The 22,409-nt window shown below is 38.0% G+C and overlaps 1 protein-coding gene across 1 annotated transcript in view; it reads right to left on the bottom strand.

The window, feature by feature from the left end:
* GV1 overlaps nucleotides 1–22,409 on the bottom strand; it is a 184,118-nt gene that overhangs the window by 151,783 nt on the left and 9,926 nt on the right. Inside the window, exon 2 of the mRNA XM_065228461.1 lies at nucleotides 5,239–5,472. Within this exon, the coding sequence (XP_065084533.1) occupies nucleotides 5,239–5,265 (27 nt within the window). The 5' untranslated portion in view covers nucleotides 5,266–5,472. The remainder of the gene's footprint in view (nucleotides 1–5,238; nucleotides 5,473–22,409) is intronic.

Below are 22,409 nucleotides of genomic sequence, written 5' to 3'. Positions count from 1 at the left end.
TTGTGATCCTGATCACATCCATTCTGACCGCATTTCTTCTTCCGTTCGATGCTCAGAGTTTTGTAGTAACGTTTAATCACACGACTCATCGTTGACTGCACGATTCCGAGTTGTTTTCCGATGTCCCGATGAGAGAGTTGTGTATTTTCCAGGTGCTTGCGCAAAATTAATTCGCAACGTTGCTTTTCGGGTGACGCCATTTTTTCCAACTTTCAAAAAACTGACAGCGATAAAAATACAGTGTTAACAATACACTCTAAGCTACTTCCACCCAAAGTTTCAAGAGAAAATACCCAATGGATAATTTCGGGCATAACATTTGAAAACGGCACAAAAGCCAATACCGCGTACTCGAGAAAATTGCGATTGAAATTTGGAAATTTTTATTTAAATCTCTAATTAAATTTAGACAGCTCAACAAAAATAAAAATAACGCAATAAACTACAAAACAAACTTATTTTTAACAATTGTATATGAGATATCATAAAGGTTTTCTTTTCCTAGCTCGAATGTTGAGTTTTGGTTTCTATGCCCCTACCTATAAATGTTTTGACATACGCCCTTGAATTTACGTCTATTACTTTTTGTTTTGTGTTGGTAGTTTGTTTATAGGCCCGTGATTTGATGCCCTTTGCTAAGTGTAAATAGTTTACAAGTCCTTTGATATTTTTGCTTGATTAGCTGTAGACTGAACAATTTTATGTATTTTATAATCAGTTTGAATTGATTTCAATACGGAGCAGTATACAACTTAGTTAATAAAAGAATAGGGTTTTGCTGAACAATAATATTCACGGTAACAAAAATGGGTATGTATGCATTTCATTGCAATATTGATGTGAATAAGTATTGAATTTAAATTATTTTGCAAAATAATGCACCATACAGATAAACATCGCCTTGAGCTTCCACTGCTGAAAAAGGCTGCTAAAGCATGATCTGAAATGAATTCAAAGTACTTATGGTTTCAAAGAAAGAAGAGTTAGTAAAATATAGTGGATCAATCTCTGGACTCGAGGCCACTATGAAACTGTCCTGTGATGCATTATTTTGGCCTGGGATTACCTATCGATCAAATTTGTCAACTAATCTGACATGGGATTTAGCAGAGCAACGTTTGCAAAAACTTTGTGCCAAATTAACAGCCACAACCATCAAATATACAGGAAATCTTTTTACAACCTCAAGCTGGTTCTGAGCGAGATCGATTTGGGAGTAAAGAAGTAGTCCGTTTACCGTTCAAAGCGAACGAGCTCATGTCTCCGACAACAACAGCCGTCATCAGATTAGTCCAGCCTCAAATTGTATATTTGCACAACTAAGTGCAGTTTACTAGTGAGCAGTTTGCATTGGTTCGAGGATTCCAGCATGCCGTTTCAAACCACCAACAAGCTAACGATAAATTTGACTCAGCAGAGAAAATCACTGGGAAGTTAATGAAGAATACGGTCAAGTTTTGAGATAAGAATAAAATAATATGAATGCTGTATTTCCCTTACATTAGGAAAATTAACCTCGTTAATGTATGTCAAATGTCCAATATCATTAATGAAAGCCCTCTTTATTTACGCGAGAGGATCCAAAGAAAAGGATTCATTGTTCACGCAGTTTATGTTCTCCAATTCTTCGTCGTAATATAAATCTGCCTCAAAATGGTCGACTGCCTCTGCTTTTGCCTTCCTTCCACGCTGCTTCGGGACCAGCTGCTTCAAGAAAAGCTCGTAGTAAGCTTTATTTTTCACATACTTCAGCAGCTTCCGGAGATCTTCTAGTTTGGCTTGTGGTAAAGGTAATCGAGACAGTGTAATCGGTCCCGGAAGTGGTGGTACCCCTGTCGTTTTTGATTGAAACACGAAGGATGGATACGGATGGACGTCATATTTATAGAAAACAGTTCTCGGCGATGATGTGCGGTATTGGAAGCTCATTATTGAATTTGAATGTTTAGTGTTAAGCATTTCGAGGTCCTTGAGCCCCAAGAAATCCGATAGCTCCATTTCGATAACACTGAACGGCACTTTTCGGCGTATGCCAGCGATTAATACCGCCCAATTGTGAGGCGTTTCTATATAAATAGCAGCTACTTTTTTCGCCTTTTCGATACTTGCATGGACACAGTCGACTTCCATGTGAATCATGTCCAGTGCACATGAAATTATGCGTTATTGTGAGCTCTCGATTTGCATTGACACATTCGTCAATGAAGAATGTGAACATCATGCACACCGTTATGTTAAGGTTTTGACCGCCACATCTGTCTGAGTAATATTGCAATCGTGTTACTTCTTTCTTAGTACTTCGCAGATCTTTAAGAAGGCATGATGCTATCTCCTGAGAGCCCCTACGGGCCTTGCTTTCATTCCAGAAGTTGCCTGATTCAAACCATCACTTGTTTAAAGTTAAGTGTATACAGTTGACGAGAATAATATGACTGTCCGCATTTCATTGTATTATGCATCCAACGTTGGATTCGTCAGCTGTCGAACATCCGGTGGGCGGTTCTTGAACTTTCGAAGCATCCTCGGTTTCCTCATTAATTAAGGCAATCATTGGGTCTACAGAATTTTGAATACCCTGTGCTAGATTCTCGTTTAACGAAGCGGTAAATTTTCTTATTGGAGCATCTCGTAATGGATTCTTCCGGTATTGGATTCCACATCCAACGTTGGTTTCGTCCGCTGACGAACATCTGACGAGTGATTCTTTGGCATCCTTAGCGGATTCAATGAAACCAGGTTTCTGAGCTACCTGCGTGCAGTTCCATGAACTGACAGGATTGAAGGTTGAATTTTGTCGCTTCATTGCTAAATCAATCGGCACGTTCTTCTCCTCCCGTCGAGGCACTGTTAAATCGACAGGTTGGTCGATGATCAGCTCAATCATGGGGGACGGTTCCGGTAATGTATGCTCCGATTGTATGCTTACCGTGGATGAAAGATCCAACGGACCAGAGTTGGTTAAATCCAGTGGTTCATTTTCGAAACTTCTTTTCCGGCTTGTGTTGGAGGTCGAAGTAGGGCAGCGGAATGATACATTATTATAATCTAGCATCTGCGTTTCGTCTGTTTTCACAATAACATATGCAGCTACAGATGGTACTCTGGATACAGAGCTGAATGCCGTCAGTTCTGACACTCCTGTAAGTAGATAAATGTTGTTTTAAAATTGAAAATCATTGCCATTTGGCATAAGCTGCGATGTGATTTTCTGTGCATTCTGTTGTTCAAATGCCAAGCCTCCACCGAGGAGCATGTTCCATAGGAATACAATAATTTTATAAAACTATAATCGAACACTTTGTAATGACACGACTATCAAAAAAAAAAGACTAAGTCAAATTGTGTTGAGTGAATCCGTGATAATATTATGGATTCACCAGGAAACGGACAAGAAGGAGACACTATAAAAGAACGTCAGAATGACCACCAATATCTAGGCAGCGCACATAAATGTAAAAAAAAACACTCACTTAACAACAATTCAATGCCAGAAAGATCCATGTTTGCGTGGTACGGGAAATTTTTCAAATGATTTGTTTTGTTGCTGTGTCACTTCGACGACTGTGTAGAATTCTTCGAACTCTTTTTACAAATAACAATCATCTCAAACGGCTGAGGGCGTATAAACCATCATGTGTCAAACATGACACAGAATGCTTTTGCGACTTTTGCTGAAGCAAAGGGCGTATTTTAAGATTAATACGGTAAATAGTTCAATAAATTATCAATACAATGTTAGCATAAACTCATTTATGTTGTTTTGGGTTTTAAGCCGTTTTCAAATGTTACGCCTGATTTTCTTCAGCGTTTTTTCCGTTATGCAATTTGATGTGGGACACCCTTTATTCGAAAAGTTTTGAAAGTTACATGAAAATAGTTTACAAATTAATTTTATAAATTAATAAGCCTTTTTGTGAATGATTCAGTAGGGCCTAGCTTTGATTTGAACGTGTTCAAATTCGTTAATAGACTTATCAATGGAACGAAAAAAAAAATGGTATTAGCATGCGGGTCAATAGATTTTCGTGGGTTTCTCTAGTCTTCTGATATTTTTAATCCGGTTTTATAATCTTATCTGATGTGCTTGTGGTCCGACAATGATTTACAATTTTATCTGTCAAAAGGTCACCGCAGATCGTAAAACCGAGAACCTCTTGTCTTATTACATTGATAAATGTTGGAAAATTCCCTCTATTACATTCAGTGTAATTAAATGGAAGTGATCCATAATTATGGGGTCAGTGTACATTTAATTTTCTAATTATAATTTCAAGCATTCTGATTTGTTTTAAACATTTGTCAGCATGACCAATGGAAGAACCAATTCTAGGCACAGTCTTACTGGGCAGCGTGTGCACTTCCAATTATGTTCAGCATCCAACGACAAAGTAGCTTCAATTATCCACTTAAAACAGGTAGCTAACAAGTTCATAAAAAAGATTAAAATTTAATCTAATAGCCATAGCATTTGCTATTCGAAAACTTGTTCTGCTTAAGGAGTGCCACTTGTGGGCAGGCCCAACGTCTCATGTTATCAATTTAACCTAGGGCTTAATAAAGTTGCTCGCGTGTTCTGCTGCATTAATTACCTACTAGTTTCGGTAGTAAAAAATTAATCCACTAGCCGTTTGAAGCCAGCTGGTAATGACATGTAAGTATATATTAACCATGACGGTTATTAAAAGGTGTGACCAAATGTTAATGTCATGCTAATTAGTATGCCACTAGACTGCCACAATCTGGAAAATGACTTGATAGTATCAACCAATTTTGAGTGATGTGATGTTGATAGGGAATAATTACTGGGCGGTTGACATTCACTTAAAATGTTACGGCACTGTGATTATGGAAATAGTAGCTTAAGTTGATTGGCGTAGCTGTCGAAGTCAGACCGAGATGGTTTCTTCCCACTTGAATTGAACCGAATAATTCCATCCGTCGAGGGTAAAAAATTGAATGAAATGCTTTTAGTAGTAATTAATTTTGTATCATCCAATTCAACGCATTAAAAAACGAAACATCAAATTATGATACGTTTGAAGATGTTGTTACTAAAGCACAATTGGACACCGTTTCGTGTTGTGTAATTCATTGACGACGGTGCGTTAACAATTAATTCAATCATTTTTTTTTTCTTTCGTAGGCGGACTGCATGTACAAATAAATCGATTTGAATTGAAATCAATCTATCAAAATGGAAATGGGTCCGAAGTAGAAACGGTTGATTTGCCTACTTACCACAACGTTATGTATCACTTTTGCCATGGTCGATCACCGGGTGTGTGAGTGCGTGAGCGTTGTCGATAATGGTTGATCGCAGCTTCTGTTCCTAACAACTGTGGCACTTTGCGGAGCAATGGAGAATCAAATCACTGACACTATTTTTTTCTTCTTCTATAGATGGATGAAGCTATTCTGATTTTTTTTTAATTTCAATATTTTTTCACATAAATTATTTACACAATTCACAACCTGCAAGAATACAAAAAAAAAAACAAATCAATGAGTGTGTTGCCATAAATTGGCAAAGCATGGTTTGTTGAAGCTTTGAACAACTTTTCTCAGTTTGGAGCAGCTAAGCTCAATTTTTATTACATAAATTTTACTCCTTCTGCTTCTTAGCTCTTCTGGAACGTCCGATTTGCAATGAATAACTCTTGAATGTATTGGAGCACACTATCGGTATGCATTCTTGATGGCTCAGATGGACGGAAAATGGTCTAATAATACAAAAATCACGAGTTCGATACTGTGTATAATAGTAATAAATAAAAATAACTAATTAGTTTCATAAATAAGTAGTTTTTATAACACAAGTGAATCTGTTTTATATTTTGGATTCGGAATTCATAGAGATATTTTGAACAAATTAAGGTGATACTCTTAGGAAGCCTTAGCGTGAAACTTTAAAGGCACAAATCCAGAGTGATTTGAGATTTGGGCGTAATTGCATTTGTAAACAAACACGTCAAGCACCGATTTCTCGCGAATAAAAGCTTAATCTCGACACGTAATAACACTATGAGGTAGAGGAATTATTCCTCTATCATTTTATAGTTTGTTTGTGAGATTGAGCTTTTATTCAAGAGAAATCAGTAATTGACGTGTTTGTTTATAAAAGCAATTACGCCCAAATCTCAAATCACTCCGGAAATGTCAGCTTCCATAAAACATACAAATTTGAAATTCCTACTTCTTGTGTGCTGTGCTACTATAAACAGAGAGTAGCAATTTCAAATTTGTATGTTTTGTGGAAGCTGACATTTGTGCCTTTGAAGGTTCACGCTGAGGCTTCCTTAGGGTATCACCTTAATCATTTGTTGATTGGGATGAAAATCCATTTTAATACAAGTGGTTTATCATGTTGATGAAACTATCCGAGGTTGTAGCTGACTGAAACTAGCCATACAGTAGCTGACCGAAGCTCCTCCCATTTGGTGGTGTCGATAGCATCTAGCGTTTCGTTCGATGTCAAGTACCGTATTATTTGTTGAATCGAATACGGGTACTTGGTAACAAACTGTTTGTGGGGGCGACCCCGGCGTAGTGGTTAGCATCCATACCACTCACGCCAAAGTCACGAGTTCAAATCTCACCCCCGGACAAGTCACGAATGAACCAAGAGCGTTAAAGTGACTATAATAATAAAAAATAAAAAACAAACTGTTTGTTACCTTCAGCGTGCCACACCTGAACCGGCTGAATCGCTGATTGAATTTACACAAACAACCCTTTTCAGGGCCACCAATTTATCTTCAGGAGATAGGTTGATAGGACAGAACTACTCAGAGTTGGTTCAATGAACCGAGTAACACGATTTTTCTCAAAATATGATCGATTATTCAGAATTTCGAAACAAGGAACCACCTGTTTATAAAGACAATACTTATTGACATTGTCTGCAAATGTGACCGCGAAAGGACACATATTTTCTACGGCGACCACAAGAAAAGCAGCTTTGTAAGAGGATACTGATCGCCATGAACTGCTCAGACGTAGGAAGGTTATTCCTACACAGCTTTGTACATTCAGATAGATGAAGGAGCTGCCGTAGCAATCGAAGAATGATAACCGTAAAAGAACAGTTCCAATAAACCACTGCATGAGACCAAACCCAATGAGCTGGATTACCGAGGTGAAGCAATCGGTTAAGTTGTGTGAGTAAAACCCCTGTACGATACAAGATTTTAGTGAAGTCACTACTTGCGTTTACATTAATTTTTTGGTTTACTAATACAACAATATTTCACGGTCTGCTTCACCTCTCTCTGTACCTCATTGGACCAAACCCACATTTCCCTGCACCCACTCTTCACCACAAACTTTGACATTTCTGCTGGGTTTGTTTTGCTCTTGTTCGTTACTGCACATCTCTTTCACGCACGTGTAGAATGACGAATAAAAATACAAGCAAAAGTGACGTTAGCTTTCGCGTGCAGTGGTCTATAGCAGTGCTGTAAATTCTCAAAATCATTTAAACATTTTTGATGAAAATGAGAAAAGTAGCTATTCGCTATTAAAGGATACCTCCTCCGAATGGGTGATATTAGTTGCTTAGTCATTTGACGCATGGATCATTCTCATTTGAGAATGTGAGAATATCATGATACTTCAAAAAATTTCACGGATATTGGAGAGTCAATTGAACTGCGGAAAACTTTATGGAACGTCGTAGAATTTTACGGAACTTTAAAGAAGTTCACGGAAATTAGGAGAACTTCAGGGATTTTAAAAGAAGTTCACATGAGCTCGGAAAACTTCACGGAACTTCGGAGATATTCATGAAGCTCAAAATTCAAATTTCATGCATGAGTTTATTCACCTACGAATTTTGTGTTTTGAAATTCAAGTGAGCAAAAATTAGCGATGAGGTTTTCGGGCAAATAATCATTACTTTTTATTTTGGCATTGTTCTTAGTTTTTTTTTCCTTGATTTGTTTTCCGTCGATCTTGTTTCCGTGCTGAGCACCAATGCTACATGCCAGGAAGGCAGCTACCATACCACACCTGGAGATCCTACCCGAGCTGAGAATGAAAACAAAATGAAAACTAAATTTGATATTATAATATGAGCGTTCGCGATAACACAACCGGTGCCACTCCTGCCAATTTAATCAAAGATTGTGGACGCCTGTTAGCCAATTGAACCAGCGTTTGCTGGAGCGTCTATGGGGTTGATAAATAACACCCGGCATCACCTACAAAACCAAAATCAACAACAATGAAACATTCCGAACCGCATATTTCCGGTCACATGGAATAGTAGCGTGGACCAACGCCTTAGGAAATCCTGTAGTGCTTCCCAATTCTCGCCTACACTCTTAAAATGATATAACACACACTACTGAGCCACAGAAAAGGGTAATATATTAATTGTATCCCGAAAGTTTCTTGGTGTTCATACTTGGTCACGTAGTCCCTCTGAATACTCAGTAATATTCTGGCCTTGTGACATAGTTCAGGGCTTTTATGCAACTATTTTAGCTACCCGCGGGTATTTGATGAAGCTGTAGTCATATAAGACCTAATAGACTATAATAAAAAGTGAACAAAAGTCAGATTTTGAGATTCGTAGTTCGACCTTTCTGATCGCTAACTCGCAGCATTATTGCAGTGAGCCATAGTAACCTGTAGGAGAACGTCTGCAAGCATGCATTACATTCAACAAACTTTTCAACGTCTATGATTGCTGACTGTATGAAAAGTTTACGTCGTATTCACTCCACCGCCAGTATTCATGGTAGCCATGGTTCTAGCTTGTGAAAAAAAAAATATATTGGGTCAAGCCTGCCCGTTAGACGATGAAAACGACTATTTGGTGTGTAATTATTGTTGCTCCGGTCATCGGATTTCTTCTAGATTGATCTCACTGAGGACACAAAGGATTCTCCAGAAATACATGTCAAAACGTTCGTTTGGAATCTGGTTTGGCGGTAGGAAAGAATCAAGGCGCTATCTTTGACCGTCATAAACTACACAATAAATTATTTTTAAAGTAAATCCCAAAATTTTCGTTTAGGACCTGACTAGGTGGTCAGAAAGCACCAAAACACTAACTTCAACCGTTTTAGAGAACGGAAGCCGAGAATCGAAAGACTCACGAAAATCGATTTTCGTCCGATTGAGCCCAAATTTTGCACAGGGTCTTTTTTCGTGGTAATAAGCATTTTTTAGATGTGCCGTTTCAAAAACTCAAGGTGATCATTTTCATTGGCATCCTATTATTTATATATACATCAGCTTTTGGCTTTTCGACCGGATCAGATTCGACGCATAATTCAGATCATCAGGACTAGAAAGCACCTCAGAGCGTTAGCAAAGCAACTTTATGTACGCATCTCTCAACACTCGCAAAGAGTTTGTGGTTCTCCCATTTACTTGGCACACTCTTTTCCAACTAATATGTGAGAAAGCGATCCACACAATGAGCGGTGTACTCCGTGCGGCGCAGGGAGCAAATATATAGTAATACAATAAGTGCTAATGTCTTCTCTGAATCTTTGCAGATTTTGCCTACCACGACTGTATGCATAGGAGATGAAGAAGAGCATAACCAAGAAGAACTTTGTGATTTTGCTGGGTTTCCCATTTGCAACCGTACAATGAGTGGCGCTCTTTGTGTCGGAGCCGTCGGAGCGATGGCTACAGATTAAGCTTTCGTTATTTCTGGGTGTGTGTCTGTCTTCTCTTCTCCGCTGCGCTTCACACTTGCGCAGGATGAAAGACAAGCAAACTTTGTGTTTGCTTGATTCTCACTTTGTTTATTTCAGAAAACCAGTACATTGCGCACATTGAGTGATCAGATGACACTGATTACTGGTAACATTTTACTGAGTTTTTGAACAGCTGAAAATTCGGTCATTTTCAAATGACCGCTACTCGGAAAAATTCAATAAAACCGAACATTTTATTTTTATCATTAGTTCGGAATAAAGAAAATTTATGTTTGAAAATTCTAATGTTTTACCGATCAACTCCGTACTTGAAAAATTACCGCCTCCGTTGCCTGGATTAGTCTGTACTGTTGTCCTTTCGACCTTTTGTTCATTTGACCTCTTGTTCTTTCGATTTTGTGTCCCTAAGCCCAATAATCATGATCATGAATCATAGAAATAATGGTTTCATTAATCAGTCATAATCTTTAATCATAGGATTACAAATTTGAATTACTAAATAAAATATAATTCATCAGGAGTCTTTAATTCTTAACGCTTTGGATTCAGAATCAACGAGGGACGTATTCAACAAAACTAATCTGTCATGTGTGTTTTGTAGTTAAAAATCATTCCTTAACAAATGTTTAAAAAATAATTTTTTTTGTAGTATTGAAATCACCCAATAGGAATTCCCGTAATGCAAAGGCACCTCGAATAATGTTTGTTCAAAATTTATTACAGCTATCAACTCTTGGCCACTCCTATCTGAAGCCTATATGGCGTAACACCAACGGTCAATCATGATCGACCCGTACTTTGTCTAATGTAAACATTCCAAAGCATAAGTTTCATAATGTAATACCTCCGCTAGAGGCAAGCATATCCGCTGTGTAAATTTTGCGCATTTTAAACTTATAAGTAATTGGAGCAATCTCTGTAATTGCCTTCAATTAGCAACATGTCGTACATCCAATGGAGCATGGTTGCATCGACCCAAATCAGACAGACGCATGATGGTTGATTAAGCACGTACAGGTACTCAACCCGACAGCTATCGGTTCCTCCATCCCTCTCGTGGTTTCCGAATAGAGGGTCCCATGTTTGAACGCATGGCCTCGGGGACTCATCATCATTAGAGACGTGTTATCGTCGCAATCATCGCCAGCACCACCATCGCTACCAGTGTTACCAGTCTCTCCGGGTCCGAAGGGAGGCTCAATTCTACGCATGAAGCATTTTCCGTCCCTCGTATCGCTCGGCACTTTAAACCGACACTTTATCAATCGGCAGTAGGCCAAAGTCATTAAACTCTCCTGCTAGGGCCCCCAGAGAGGAAAGATCTATTGGTATAGACACGGTGCTGCGGGCATACCAGCATAAGTGTGCGAAAAATGGGTGCAACGTGCGCTTTCATGACGATGATGACGACGGCGACGACGACGACGACATGGAGCACATTAGAGATGATAAATCGCGAACGCGCGAGTGATGTAATTTTTTACGTACGCGTGCGAGAGTGCGCGTTCAAAAATTTGCATACGTCTGTTTTTACAGTCAAACCATTATCAAGCGAATTCAGCGGAGATCATTGATAAACATAACTGGCTATGTTTGCGGAACCGCATTGCGATGGATGATTTTTCGATTCATATGTACAACTTCGGCTTATAAAGGTTTCACTGTTCTTTTCACAGTGAGTGGTACATCAACCGGTCAGTATTGGAAGTGCGCCAAAGAGGCGGTACGTGGTCTGGTCAAGCATTCATGGAGTATGAGAGTCGTAAATTCAGTATACATTTATATTTTGGTGGGACCTGCGATAAGTTCGCCACTGCTACTTTCGAAAGCTTACAAGAGTGACTAGAAGGCATCACTTCCAGTTTGATTTGATGTCATGTTTATGATCCAGTTTCAGATTATTCGAATGGTTTTTGACGTGGACTACGTCTTTTGGAAAGGTACAGGGTGTTAATCAAAAATCCTAAACTTCAACCGTAACGAAAAGGTGTTAGGGTTTGAACGCTTATAACTTTGTCATTTATAGATAAAATTAAAATCCAAATACACCAATCTATAGGAAATAATTTTTCAAGTTTTCCATACATAAACTTTTGAAAACTGTTTTAAAAAATGTGATTATTTTGCCATTGTCTTCATACAATAAACGATTTCCCTAGCTCAGATGTCATAATCAAGTAGCACTTGGTTGCTCATCGATCTGCTTGAACTTGTAAAGTTATATAAGAGCGCTGCGGTCGCGGCTTCGCTCATTTTTGCATCGGACTATGATGCTTACTATCAACACATTTAACAGTGGAGAACCTTAATATGAGCTTTTGCACTGATTTTGAAAATGAAATAACTGATCAAATTTTGTCATCATTCTGAATTCAACATATTGCTGTATGAAGGGCCAAAAAGGATTGGGCGGGCCCGTAAGCAGATACAGGCCCGCCCAATCCTTTTTGGCCCTTCATACAGCAATATGTTGAATTCTAAGCACCTGCTTATTAGAAATCAAAAGGGTTGATTTGCGATAATGTTGTTTGAAAAATACGGTTCGAACGAAAACAAGAATATGCTTGAATATCAAGAAAAATGCATGAGAAGTTCACTAAACAGCTTAACGTAGTCTACGTCAACCGTTCGGTCGTGTCTTGTACACAACCTCACATTTTTTAAGGACACTAAGTTGAGAGCAGGTTAGCGCGTATGGGGCAGTTTATAAACTACTTAGACACTACGGATCCATAAATTTGTATGAACGGTTGTATACGTCTCAAATTCAGTCTACGTAGTTTATGAATAGCCCCTATATGAACGTCAAAGCCGCGAATAAGAAGAAGAATAACAGTATGAATGCAAATCGAAATAATAGTCTAACAATATAACAAACAAGGAAACTTCAAGACGATCCGAACGCGACACTCGGTAAAATTAATCTAAGCTATCGAATTTACGCTCCAATCACATATTGCGTCGTTTACTCAATTAAATTAAATCAATACCTGAGCTTGAGCTGCACCCCGTACCGAAGAAAAAACGAACAGATCAATGGACTTCAACTGCACTGGCAGTGCTCAATTGCATTCATACGTGCAGGCTCACATTTCTCCGGCTGTATAAATTTGTATGAATGAAAACAAAAGTGAAGAAAAGTACATAAATAATTGCATAATACTTCTCGGCCGGTGCAGACCAGCCCCGTGCTGGCATCTGGTCCGATCCGGGCTGATAAGGGAGATGTGGAGGAGGGGGTAAGCATAACCATCGTGAGTGTTCAATAACGCTGAAGGCACCAGACAGATTCACTTTCAACAGCTATAATTTTCAATTACCTACCCCGGCTGCGGCTGTCTTGGGCGTTCAACAACGAGCAGAAAGAGAGTTGCTGGAGAGGAGAATGCGATGCCGGGCGTGAAACCAAAGAACTGGTTCAAAAGAAAGCATTGAAATCGAGCCTACTAAACGCACACACTCGTCAGTTCAATTCTTGCTATGCACCGTTTTTCTCACTCTTCTCTTTTCTTTCGTTGTTTGTTCGCTTTGGATAGTGCTATTCATGCATAATTTATTGCGACCACGCCACGACCTGCCCCACCGAAGAGAGCAGAGTAAATTCGGGACAATCGTCGTCGCACCATCATCTTTGATCGGAATGACTCGTGAATGGTTTTCGTTCAAAGAGCTAGGAGAGACGGACAGAGTAGGCCGTAAACAGTTTTTTTCTTTCTTTCTTGCGACTATAAAACGGCCAAATTGTGATTACAGCTTTATTTATTCAATATTTGCCGGGCATGAATTAAAATGATTCATGATTTTGATCGGTAGGTACGCGAAATGCGCGCTTCATTGGATCTGCTGGGACAATGGGAACAATGAGGTGTTTATGCATTGTTGTGGAGATTGCTTCAATTTTCAGCTAGCAATACTCGGTTAGATAAACGGAAGAGGTTTGCTATAAGCCGTCTGAGTAGGGCTGACGAGTCGGAGTTGGAGTCGTGGAGTCGGAGTCGGTCGCATTTTTGGCCAGAGTCGAATAAAAGGACCGACCTCCGACCATTCTGAAAAATTAAGTGAGACTAGGAAGTTAAGTTAGTCATCTCGCAGCTTTTTTTTTTTTTTTGGCTCATGGTGCAATTGAGAGACCATTTTTTTTAAACACTATATAAAAAATTCAATTGTCGTTCATTTTTCATAAGTGAGAGAAGATAGATTCGAGTCAACTCACTTTAGTGAAAAGTGGAAACAGTCCTCCTTAAGAAAATCATCACGAAGCATACAAAATTCAAGGTAACATTTTAATGATGTTTAACTAAATGGATAGTTTGAAGCTCTATTTACATCATGAAAACAAATTGAATATTAAAAGTAAACTTTTGAATCTTATGATTTAAAAATGTTTGTTTTGTAACCCCTGTACCACCCTGTTGGGGTGGTATTCTGAGCAGGAGAAAATAACTAATGAATACCTAATCCTGATCTGATACCAACATTTGGTATTGACCAGCGTGACATAAGAGGTAAAATACCAAAGAATAATACCAAAAAATTGCATGCAAAATACTTTGTAAATTACAAAAATTGATATCTGGATACCAAAAGAATACCTGCGTGGTATTGTTTTGGTATTCCATTATCATAATTTGGTATTAGAATGGTATTGTGGGAACATTTTTTTTGGTATTATTGTTTAGTATTTTACCTCTTATGTCATGCTCATCCTCACCCATTTGAGGTATCGAGATATTCGTTCCTGCTCGGGATGAGCGACCTTGTAAACAAACGGTAAGAATATTCTGTTCTCTTGAGGCTCCATTAAGGAATAACAATGAACAATTTTCGCATAACAAGTTTTAAAAGAAACAATTATTTCCTGTAGAATAAATTAAAATTAAGAAGCACTGACTATTTAAGGCAATATTTTTTCAGTTTTGTGAATGACTGATTTTTCACCAAAGCAGCTACTTCAAAACGAGATTTCATATGATACAGTCATATTTATGAAAGGATCCATGCAAAATTGACGAAATTAATCGTAAAGTTATCGTGTCATTTACAGTACTGGACAAAATAAATCTTACGCTTACACCAAAAATGCATTTATGATGATATTTTCGTTATTTTTCAAATAACTGGACTGGTACATTTGGAAAAATTCAAATGTTTTCCTTAATTTATCCAGCTAATTAAGGATAAGGATGGAAATTGTGTGATATTTCTGCTAGAAAATAAAATGTACGCCAGTTGATGTTGATGCATAGAAAAAACAAATCATAGACGTCAAATATCCCATTTTATGACAATGCCAATGAGACCACCTCTGGAAATCTGGCATCACTGCATCACCATTGACAGTTCTTACATCGAGAAGCTTGCGCATCTTACCATTGTTTTTTGTTTGCGTTATTTGAAAAGTCCAAAATGTCGTAAAAACAGATTTTGCTCGATGTAAGAAATTTGCTGATTCGCGATCGTGAAAAGGGATTTCCTTCCCGTAAAATTGCCGAAAAGTACACGATTTCGATTGAAACTGTACAGCACATATGGTTTTCGTTTTCCAAAACGAAATGCGAGGAATAGTGAGAAATTTATCCGGACAGGGACGTCATCGTGTGACGAGCCATCGTGATGACGACGTCAGGATTATTCGAATGGCTAAGCAAAATCTGAAGTCTTCAACGAGGGATACTGTGGAATCGATGGATCTCAATGTTAGTCGACATACTGTTCGACGGTGGCTCAATTACAGTGGTTTAAAGAGCTGTTTGGCATTATAAAGGGCAAGCTCCGAAAAACAAAGAAGGTCTTCAAAAACGACAAGGAATTGAAGAAAGATTGGATGAACGTGTGTAATTTAGTCTAGGAGAGGAGGTTGAGTAAACAAACTTTGCAATTACATAGCTTATATGTGATTATTTATTCCCTGAGAGTTTCAAAAACTAATTTTTGGTGACCATTTTTGTCTGTCGCATTTTTTTTTCGAGTACAGTCTTTATGATGTTTCACGAAGTGGTAAGGCTTACAAAAAATGGGTCTTGATATCGAACAAAAGTTTGACGAGCCTCTTGAGTATCAAGATCTTTACTCCAAAACAATTTGGAGAATAATAGGATGGTACCCAACAAACATTGGAAGTAGAATAAGAGCTTATTCAGGCAAACATATGCTTCTTCAGCTTAAAAATTGCTTATTCAGCCTTTAATCAGCGATTTTGAAAATCTGATTTTTGAAATATCAAATGTTTTAAAAATTTAATTTAGCGTACTTTAAGTAAAAATGAAAGGTGCATCTCTCGTGGGGAGCGGTCATCGTAAAAATGTATTCATGAAATGGGATATATTGATGTAAGAGATATACCACGAGATTCTCACCATGTAGGATTTTATCACCGACAAATATATACTTAACTTTGAGCAGTATCATGCAAAAAAGTAGTATTTTTTTGTTATAAGCCTTTCCCAATTTATATGAAGTATTGAGTAATTGTTTGCTATGGACAATGATTCACATTTTTGCTATAATTCTACCATCTTAGATGTTGGCGTTTTTGAATATTTTAATACATTGAACCACGGAAATGGCATTTCTTATCAAAATGACGTGTGAAACAAAGTTGCAATGAGGAATAAATAAAAAAAGTTTGGCGTAGGGCTACGTCTTTAATTTATATTCTGGGTCACATTAAATATATATATACATTTTTTCTTTCCTTTATTTAACGTCGGTCTCCGTTCCGCAATCTAGTGCCAATCACCGACGGACATCGATTGCCATCCATTGACGACAATCGAATGTGCAGGAAGGCAACTTCCACACCTGCGTAGGATATCGCACCCATTCAACACACATGGGCCGGGACCAACGGCTTTACTTCCCTTCCGAAGGAAGACGTGACCAGGAATTTTTATGCCTCAGAAAAATCCCGCTGGGATTGAACCCAGACCCATCGAGGTGTTAGAAAGCAATCACGCTTACCACTACACCACCGGCGCCGGCTTTAAATATATATGGGTCACATTAAAAAAAAAACCAAATTCAGACATGTAACGAAAAATCCCAAACACGGACGTAACGATAGAGCGCAAATTGAACACACGACACATTGCTCATGCTCACATGAGCGAGCTCAATGCTCGGTTGACCGCTCACCATTTCACCAATCAAAGGAAGGGAGGAGAAAAGCAAAATCGTTCTCTTCGTCATTTACTTTCGAGCAACGGAAGAGTAAGCGTTGGACACGACGTATGAGTGAAACAGCACGTATCGCACTAATACTAAGGCGACGACGAATGCACCCACATCCACCGGAGGAAAGGTTTTCCGCAATAGGCATCATGGCTGGGCCACCATCATCCGGTCGGAATCGACTCCCAAGCAGGAGAAAATAACTAATGAATACTTAATGGATCATTTTAGATGGCTGAGTTTTGAACCCACCACAGTTTTCATTTGGCGCTACTGTATACGGACGAACCAATGTAAAATACTGTGGTAGCCACAGTACGGTGCTGTCAAAACCTCAGCATCTTCAATGATCCATTCTGACCTGATACCAAAATATGGTATTGACCAGCATGACATAAGAGGTAAAATACCGAGAGGGGCGACACATCTAAATCTCAATTCTAGATGCTCGAAAAATCTCACACTAGAGAATCAACCTTTGAAAAATCATCTTTCATTTCTCGCATCTACTTGCATCGCGCTTCATCTTTTTACAGGAAATCTTCAAAATCGACATAAATCTTCCTTCTATCTACTCAGCGTGGGTGCAGCTAGCCACAGCAAAACACAATCTTTTCTGCATCGGAGATAAAGTCACCCCCCTCGTAAAATACCAAAGAATAAACCAAAAAATTACATGCAAAATAATTGATAAAATTTGAAAAACTGATATGTGGATACCAAAAGAATACTTGCGTAGTAGTGCTTAGGTATTACATTATCATAATTTGGTATTGTAATGGTATTGTTGGAACATTTTTGTGATATTATTTTTTGGTATTTTACCTCTTATGTCAGGCTCATCCATACCTCCATGCTCGGGCTTGCACTACTGAAAGAGTCAAGCAGCGCTAGTTGTTCTTTCACAACAATCCAATTCAATGCTGGTTGGAGCACGTCTTGGTCTGGAGTGAATGCTACCATATACTTGCAATCAGGAACGCTCCAGCCCGTAGTAAAAACGTTGCATCACTTCCGATCGGCCAAAGATTTGTCATGAGATCAATCGCTGTGGGCCACCATCAGTAAGTGTGTTGTGCGTTACAGTGTCACCATCATCGGCGTCGTGAAGCAATGTCATCTTTGTACCAGGTCCGGGCTAGTGGATTTGCCTTTTCAGGGCCACCAATTCAAATACAGAAGGAGCTAAGATAATAGATTTTCGAATAATTAAAAGAACTAAGAGCAAACACGTTTGTTCCGACCACTCACGGACTTTGCGCTTTATATTCCAGATCTTAGATGTAAAGTATTCATCACCTATTTCTCTAACCATCGGTCTTGAGTCAAAAACAGAAAGAGTTAAGATAATAGATGATCGATCAATTCAAAGAACTAAATGCTCAACATATTTGTTTCGTGCCCCTAGGCACAGATCCTTCTACTCTTTTTATTTATTTGAAGTAAATGTTTCAAACAATATTTAAAACCCAAATATCGTAAAATGTGTTTACCCGATTTTTGATATTTTTTTCGTTGTTGTTCTACGATGTACACACAATTGTTATACGTCAATATATAGGTTTCAAACTCTATTTTGATCGAAAAATATTACACTGTAATAAAATTGCATACAATTTTAGAAAGATCGTCCTCCATTAATAGGAACACTGTTCCAGTAGTTGTGGTAGTAGCTTACTTTGGTTCCTATAATAGTGGAATGCGTTGGTTTCTTATGGGTTCCACTATTATAGGAACACTACCGCAACTATAGGTGCAAAGGAGTGAAAATCTTAAGGAAAATCAATGATTTTCAGTAATTTATGGGCTAATTTTAAGTTTGAAATATGCAAATATGCTTTATTTTAGGACAGCTACCGATGAAAAATAATCTTATCCGGGTCCTCCTCACTATTCCGGCACAACCTTCATATTGCAACTATAGGTACACCACTATTACTGGAACACCAACCCTAGTTGAAAATATTTTTTTCTCATGAAGAAGTTTAAAAATCGTGCAAGAGCATGTTAGGCTCAAACTTAGGACTTGAAATTACTAAATATGTTTTTGTGTATTTGTACAAACCATTTTTTGAAAAATTACTCAGACTCAATTTTGAAATTTAAGTAGATCCAAAATGGCCAAATCTTATCAAAAATGTGAATCATTGCCCATAACAAAACAATGATGCTAAGTTTCATGCAAATCGCTTTAGGTCGAGATTTTTCCGATTCGTCATTTGACGTGGAACTGCTCTTTGGCTGGTAAATCTATAACATCCGATTCAAATGTGCTTCAGCGGTCCGATCACAGATCTATCATGACATTATTTTTCTTTTTAAATAGGATGTAGGTCTCTCGTGGGATGTGGTAATCGTGAAAGTGTACTCATGAAATGGGATATATTGATGTAAGAGATGTACCACGAGATTTTCACCATGTAGGATTTTATCACCGACAAACCGGCATGAAATTTAAACTTGATTTTTGAGCACTTTCGTGCAAAATATTTGTATTAAACATTGAGTTATTGTTTGCTTTGGACAATGATTCACATTTTTGCTAAACTTTGACCATCTTGGAGGTTGTTAAATTTTATAAATGGAGTTTCTGAATATTGAAATAAATTGAACCATGGAAACGGCATTTCTTATCGAAATGACGTTCGAAAAAAAGTTGCAGGGAGGAATCGAAAAGAAATGTTTTTTTAATTTTTTTATTTGAATGCAATTTTTCAAAGAACGTTAAAATCCCAAATGTCTTCAAATGTTTTTACCCGATTTTTTAAGTTTTTTTTAAGTTGTTCGTGATGAAAGATAAAATCGTGTAAGAGCATGTTTCGCTCAAACTTAGGACTTTAAATTACTAAATATTTTTTTCGAATATTTGGATAAACCATTTTTTATAAATTACAAAGACGCCATTTAGAAAATTTAAGTAGATCTAAAATGGCAAAATTTTACCAAAAAATGTGAATCATTGCCCATAGCAAAATAATGATGCTAAATTTCATGCAAATCGCAGTAGCTCAGCATAGCGTTCAAGAATACAATATCTCAATTTTATTGTTAAAGTTTTAACCTGAAATGCACTTTAGTTACTTTGCAAAACATTTCATACTTTAGAAATCCATTGAAACTTTGCTGATATACGGCTATACAAACAACGTAAGTTTTTCAAGAACATTTATGCAAGAGATATGTTTTTAAGTTATCAAGAGCAGATTTCATCTAGTATTACATATTCCAAGAGAGCACACCTAATCATGAAGCATTAGACAAATTAACTTGCCAAATAAAAACTGGCTATTTTTATAAGTGTCTGAAATTATGGAAATTTTCAAATAAATAAATCAGTACAGTATTTGAAAAAAAATCTCACATTGGGACCTAGATAATATTTAAAAAATTAGATTTTCATAATGAAGTAATGAAATTGGGTTGTTAGCGGAATGCTTTAATAAAACAGCAAAAAAAGGTTATCTTCCATTTAATTCCACTTAATTAATGTTGGTATCCATGACAGATACGTATTTCGACTACAATGTGCAGTCTTCATCAGTGTCATTCCCACTAAAGAACTTATCAAAATCTAACCCCCTTAAGTACTCATCCCCTAGGTATAAAAGTCAAGATCACAGGTATATAAATGAAACTACAATGTGTTGAATCGGAACCTACCTAACTAATTAAAACCAAAGATTTAAGTAAGCTAAAGGAGAAAAATCTATTCAACTCTCTAATAAGGAAAATCCCAAAGGCTTGGTAGCCATCATAATGAAGTAATGAAATTGGGTTGTTAGCGGAATGCTTTAATAAAACAGCAAAAAAAGGTTATCTTCCATTTAATTCCACTTAATTAATGTTGGTATCCATGTTTTATAGATTTTCATAGTTTCAAGATAGAATTAAAAAAAGTAGAAAGAATTATAAGTCACGTAGCTACTATGTGATAACTGAATGAGAATAGAAGCTTTTAAATTAACTTATGAATTGCCGGCGACAGTTGATAATGCATTCTTTAAAGTAATGATTCTACCATCTATTTCTACATTGCCTTCAAGTAATCCTCTGCCCATAATGTTTCGAACCTTCTTGCATAAACCCGCTCAAGCACAGCTTGCTCAAATATCCCATTTAAATTAATAATACCAATCACCCTAAACATTACCCGCTGCATACAATTCGCTGGTAATAACAATTCACTTGAAGCATAATCATGCATCACTCGATCACCAAATTACTTTCATTTGCATGTACCGCGCCATTCGAGATTCCTCCCGTTGTTGTCGTTGGTTAGCCATTGCCCGCAGCATCATGCAACAAACAATACGATCCGGCAACGAGCAGTAGAATTTAGAAAATGGGTCCCTCGATGCCGATCGTCGATCGTTGTCGACTACTACTAATGAGTTTGCTCCGAGCGTTTAGAATATACGAGCCCCGTTATGACGCTTTGCCTCCGCAAGCTCCCAGATAGATACGTCGTCGAAGTCGAAGGGGCTGCTTTGCAAATGACTGTAATCAGAGCCGAGTTGCCTATTTTGCAAGTTGGCTTCATCATCATCCCCCTTCGCCGTGATGCCAGCAGTTGTCCGCGATCTGACAGTCTTCCGCGTTCTAGGCCGATCGGACGACTACCTGCGGCCTTTGGCGGGTGATCCAGTTTTGCTGCGATTCTTTGTCCGTCCATCGTCAAGGTTGCACCAAAGTGGAGAGGAGTAATCCTCGTCTGGTAGGGATTGCATTTTACACACACACTGCGCGGTCCCACTCGCTCGGTCTCGCTCGGAGGAAGTGGGTAATCTTTCAGAATAATTTATAATCGTCTTTCACCTTCTGAGTGAAACGAACCAGTTTTACTGCCATTGATTGGCGCGGAATGGGATTGCAGCTGACTGTGAATGAATAATTTAGCTATAATTCATATCGAGCTGTGTGTCAACAGGGGGGCATATTCATCGTACGTGCAAAGGGGGTTTAATTCCTCCTGCAAATTTATGTTACATGGTCAACTGCTTAAAATTTTCTAAGTCTGAAATAACAAAAATAAAAGCCTTTGAAGCTTTCTCAAATTCAAGTTTCAGAAGTATAAGCCTGGAAAATGGTAAATCCAAGTATTCAGCCAAATCAGTAGGGTAGGAAGGTATTAAATTCGCTGGGGCTCTGGGCAAAACGTTCCCATTGAATTTCTACGAATTATTCAGGTTTAATACAGTGAGATGCATTCGTTTAGCCGCTCTTCAAAAATATAGCCGTCCGCTTTTTTTTTTCAGTGCATGAAAAATTTAAAACGTATGCATGTGGTAGTGATATGCTCAACAATGTTTACAAATGGTTTGCGACAGCTTCTACCGTTGTCAGTAGGTGGTAGATTCCATGTTGACATATTTTCCGCTTTCGGTGCGTTGCAAACGTTTAAACGCAGTAGATGCTTATCATCATTTTACTTAAAGTACTTCATATTTCGCAAAAGTTTGTAGTTCATCTGCGTTGAAGTAAGTCTCCGCTTTGTTATTTTTGTAGTACATGTAATTGATTTTGATTTTTCCAGACATGGGAAGGGCTAAACGATTGGACGATGTC

The sequence above is a fragment of the Ochlerotatus camptorhynchus genome, unplaced genomic scaffold, assembly GCF_037179485.1.
Source record: "Ochlerotatus camptorhynchus isolate MF236.1 unplaced genomic scaffold, CSIRO-AGI_Acam_v1.1 ptg000291l, whole genome shotgun sequence".
In the NCBI taxonomy this organism is placed as follows: domain Eukaryota; kingdom Metazoa; phylum Arthropoda; class Insecta; order Diptera; family Culicidae; genus Ochlerotatus; species Ochlerotatus camptorhynchus.
The sequence above is the reverse complement of the archived record's forward strand: the minus strand, read 5'-3'. Positions and strand labels throughout refer to the sequence as shown.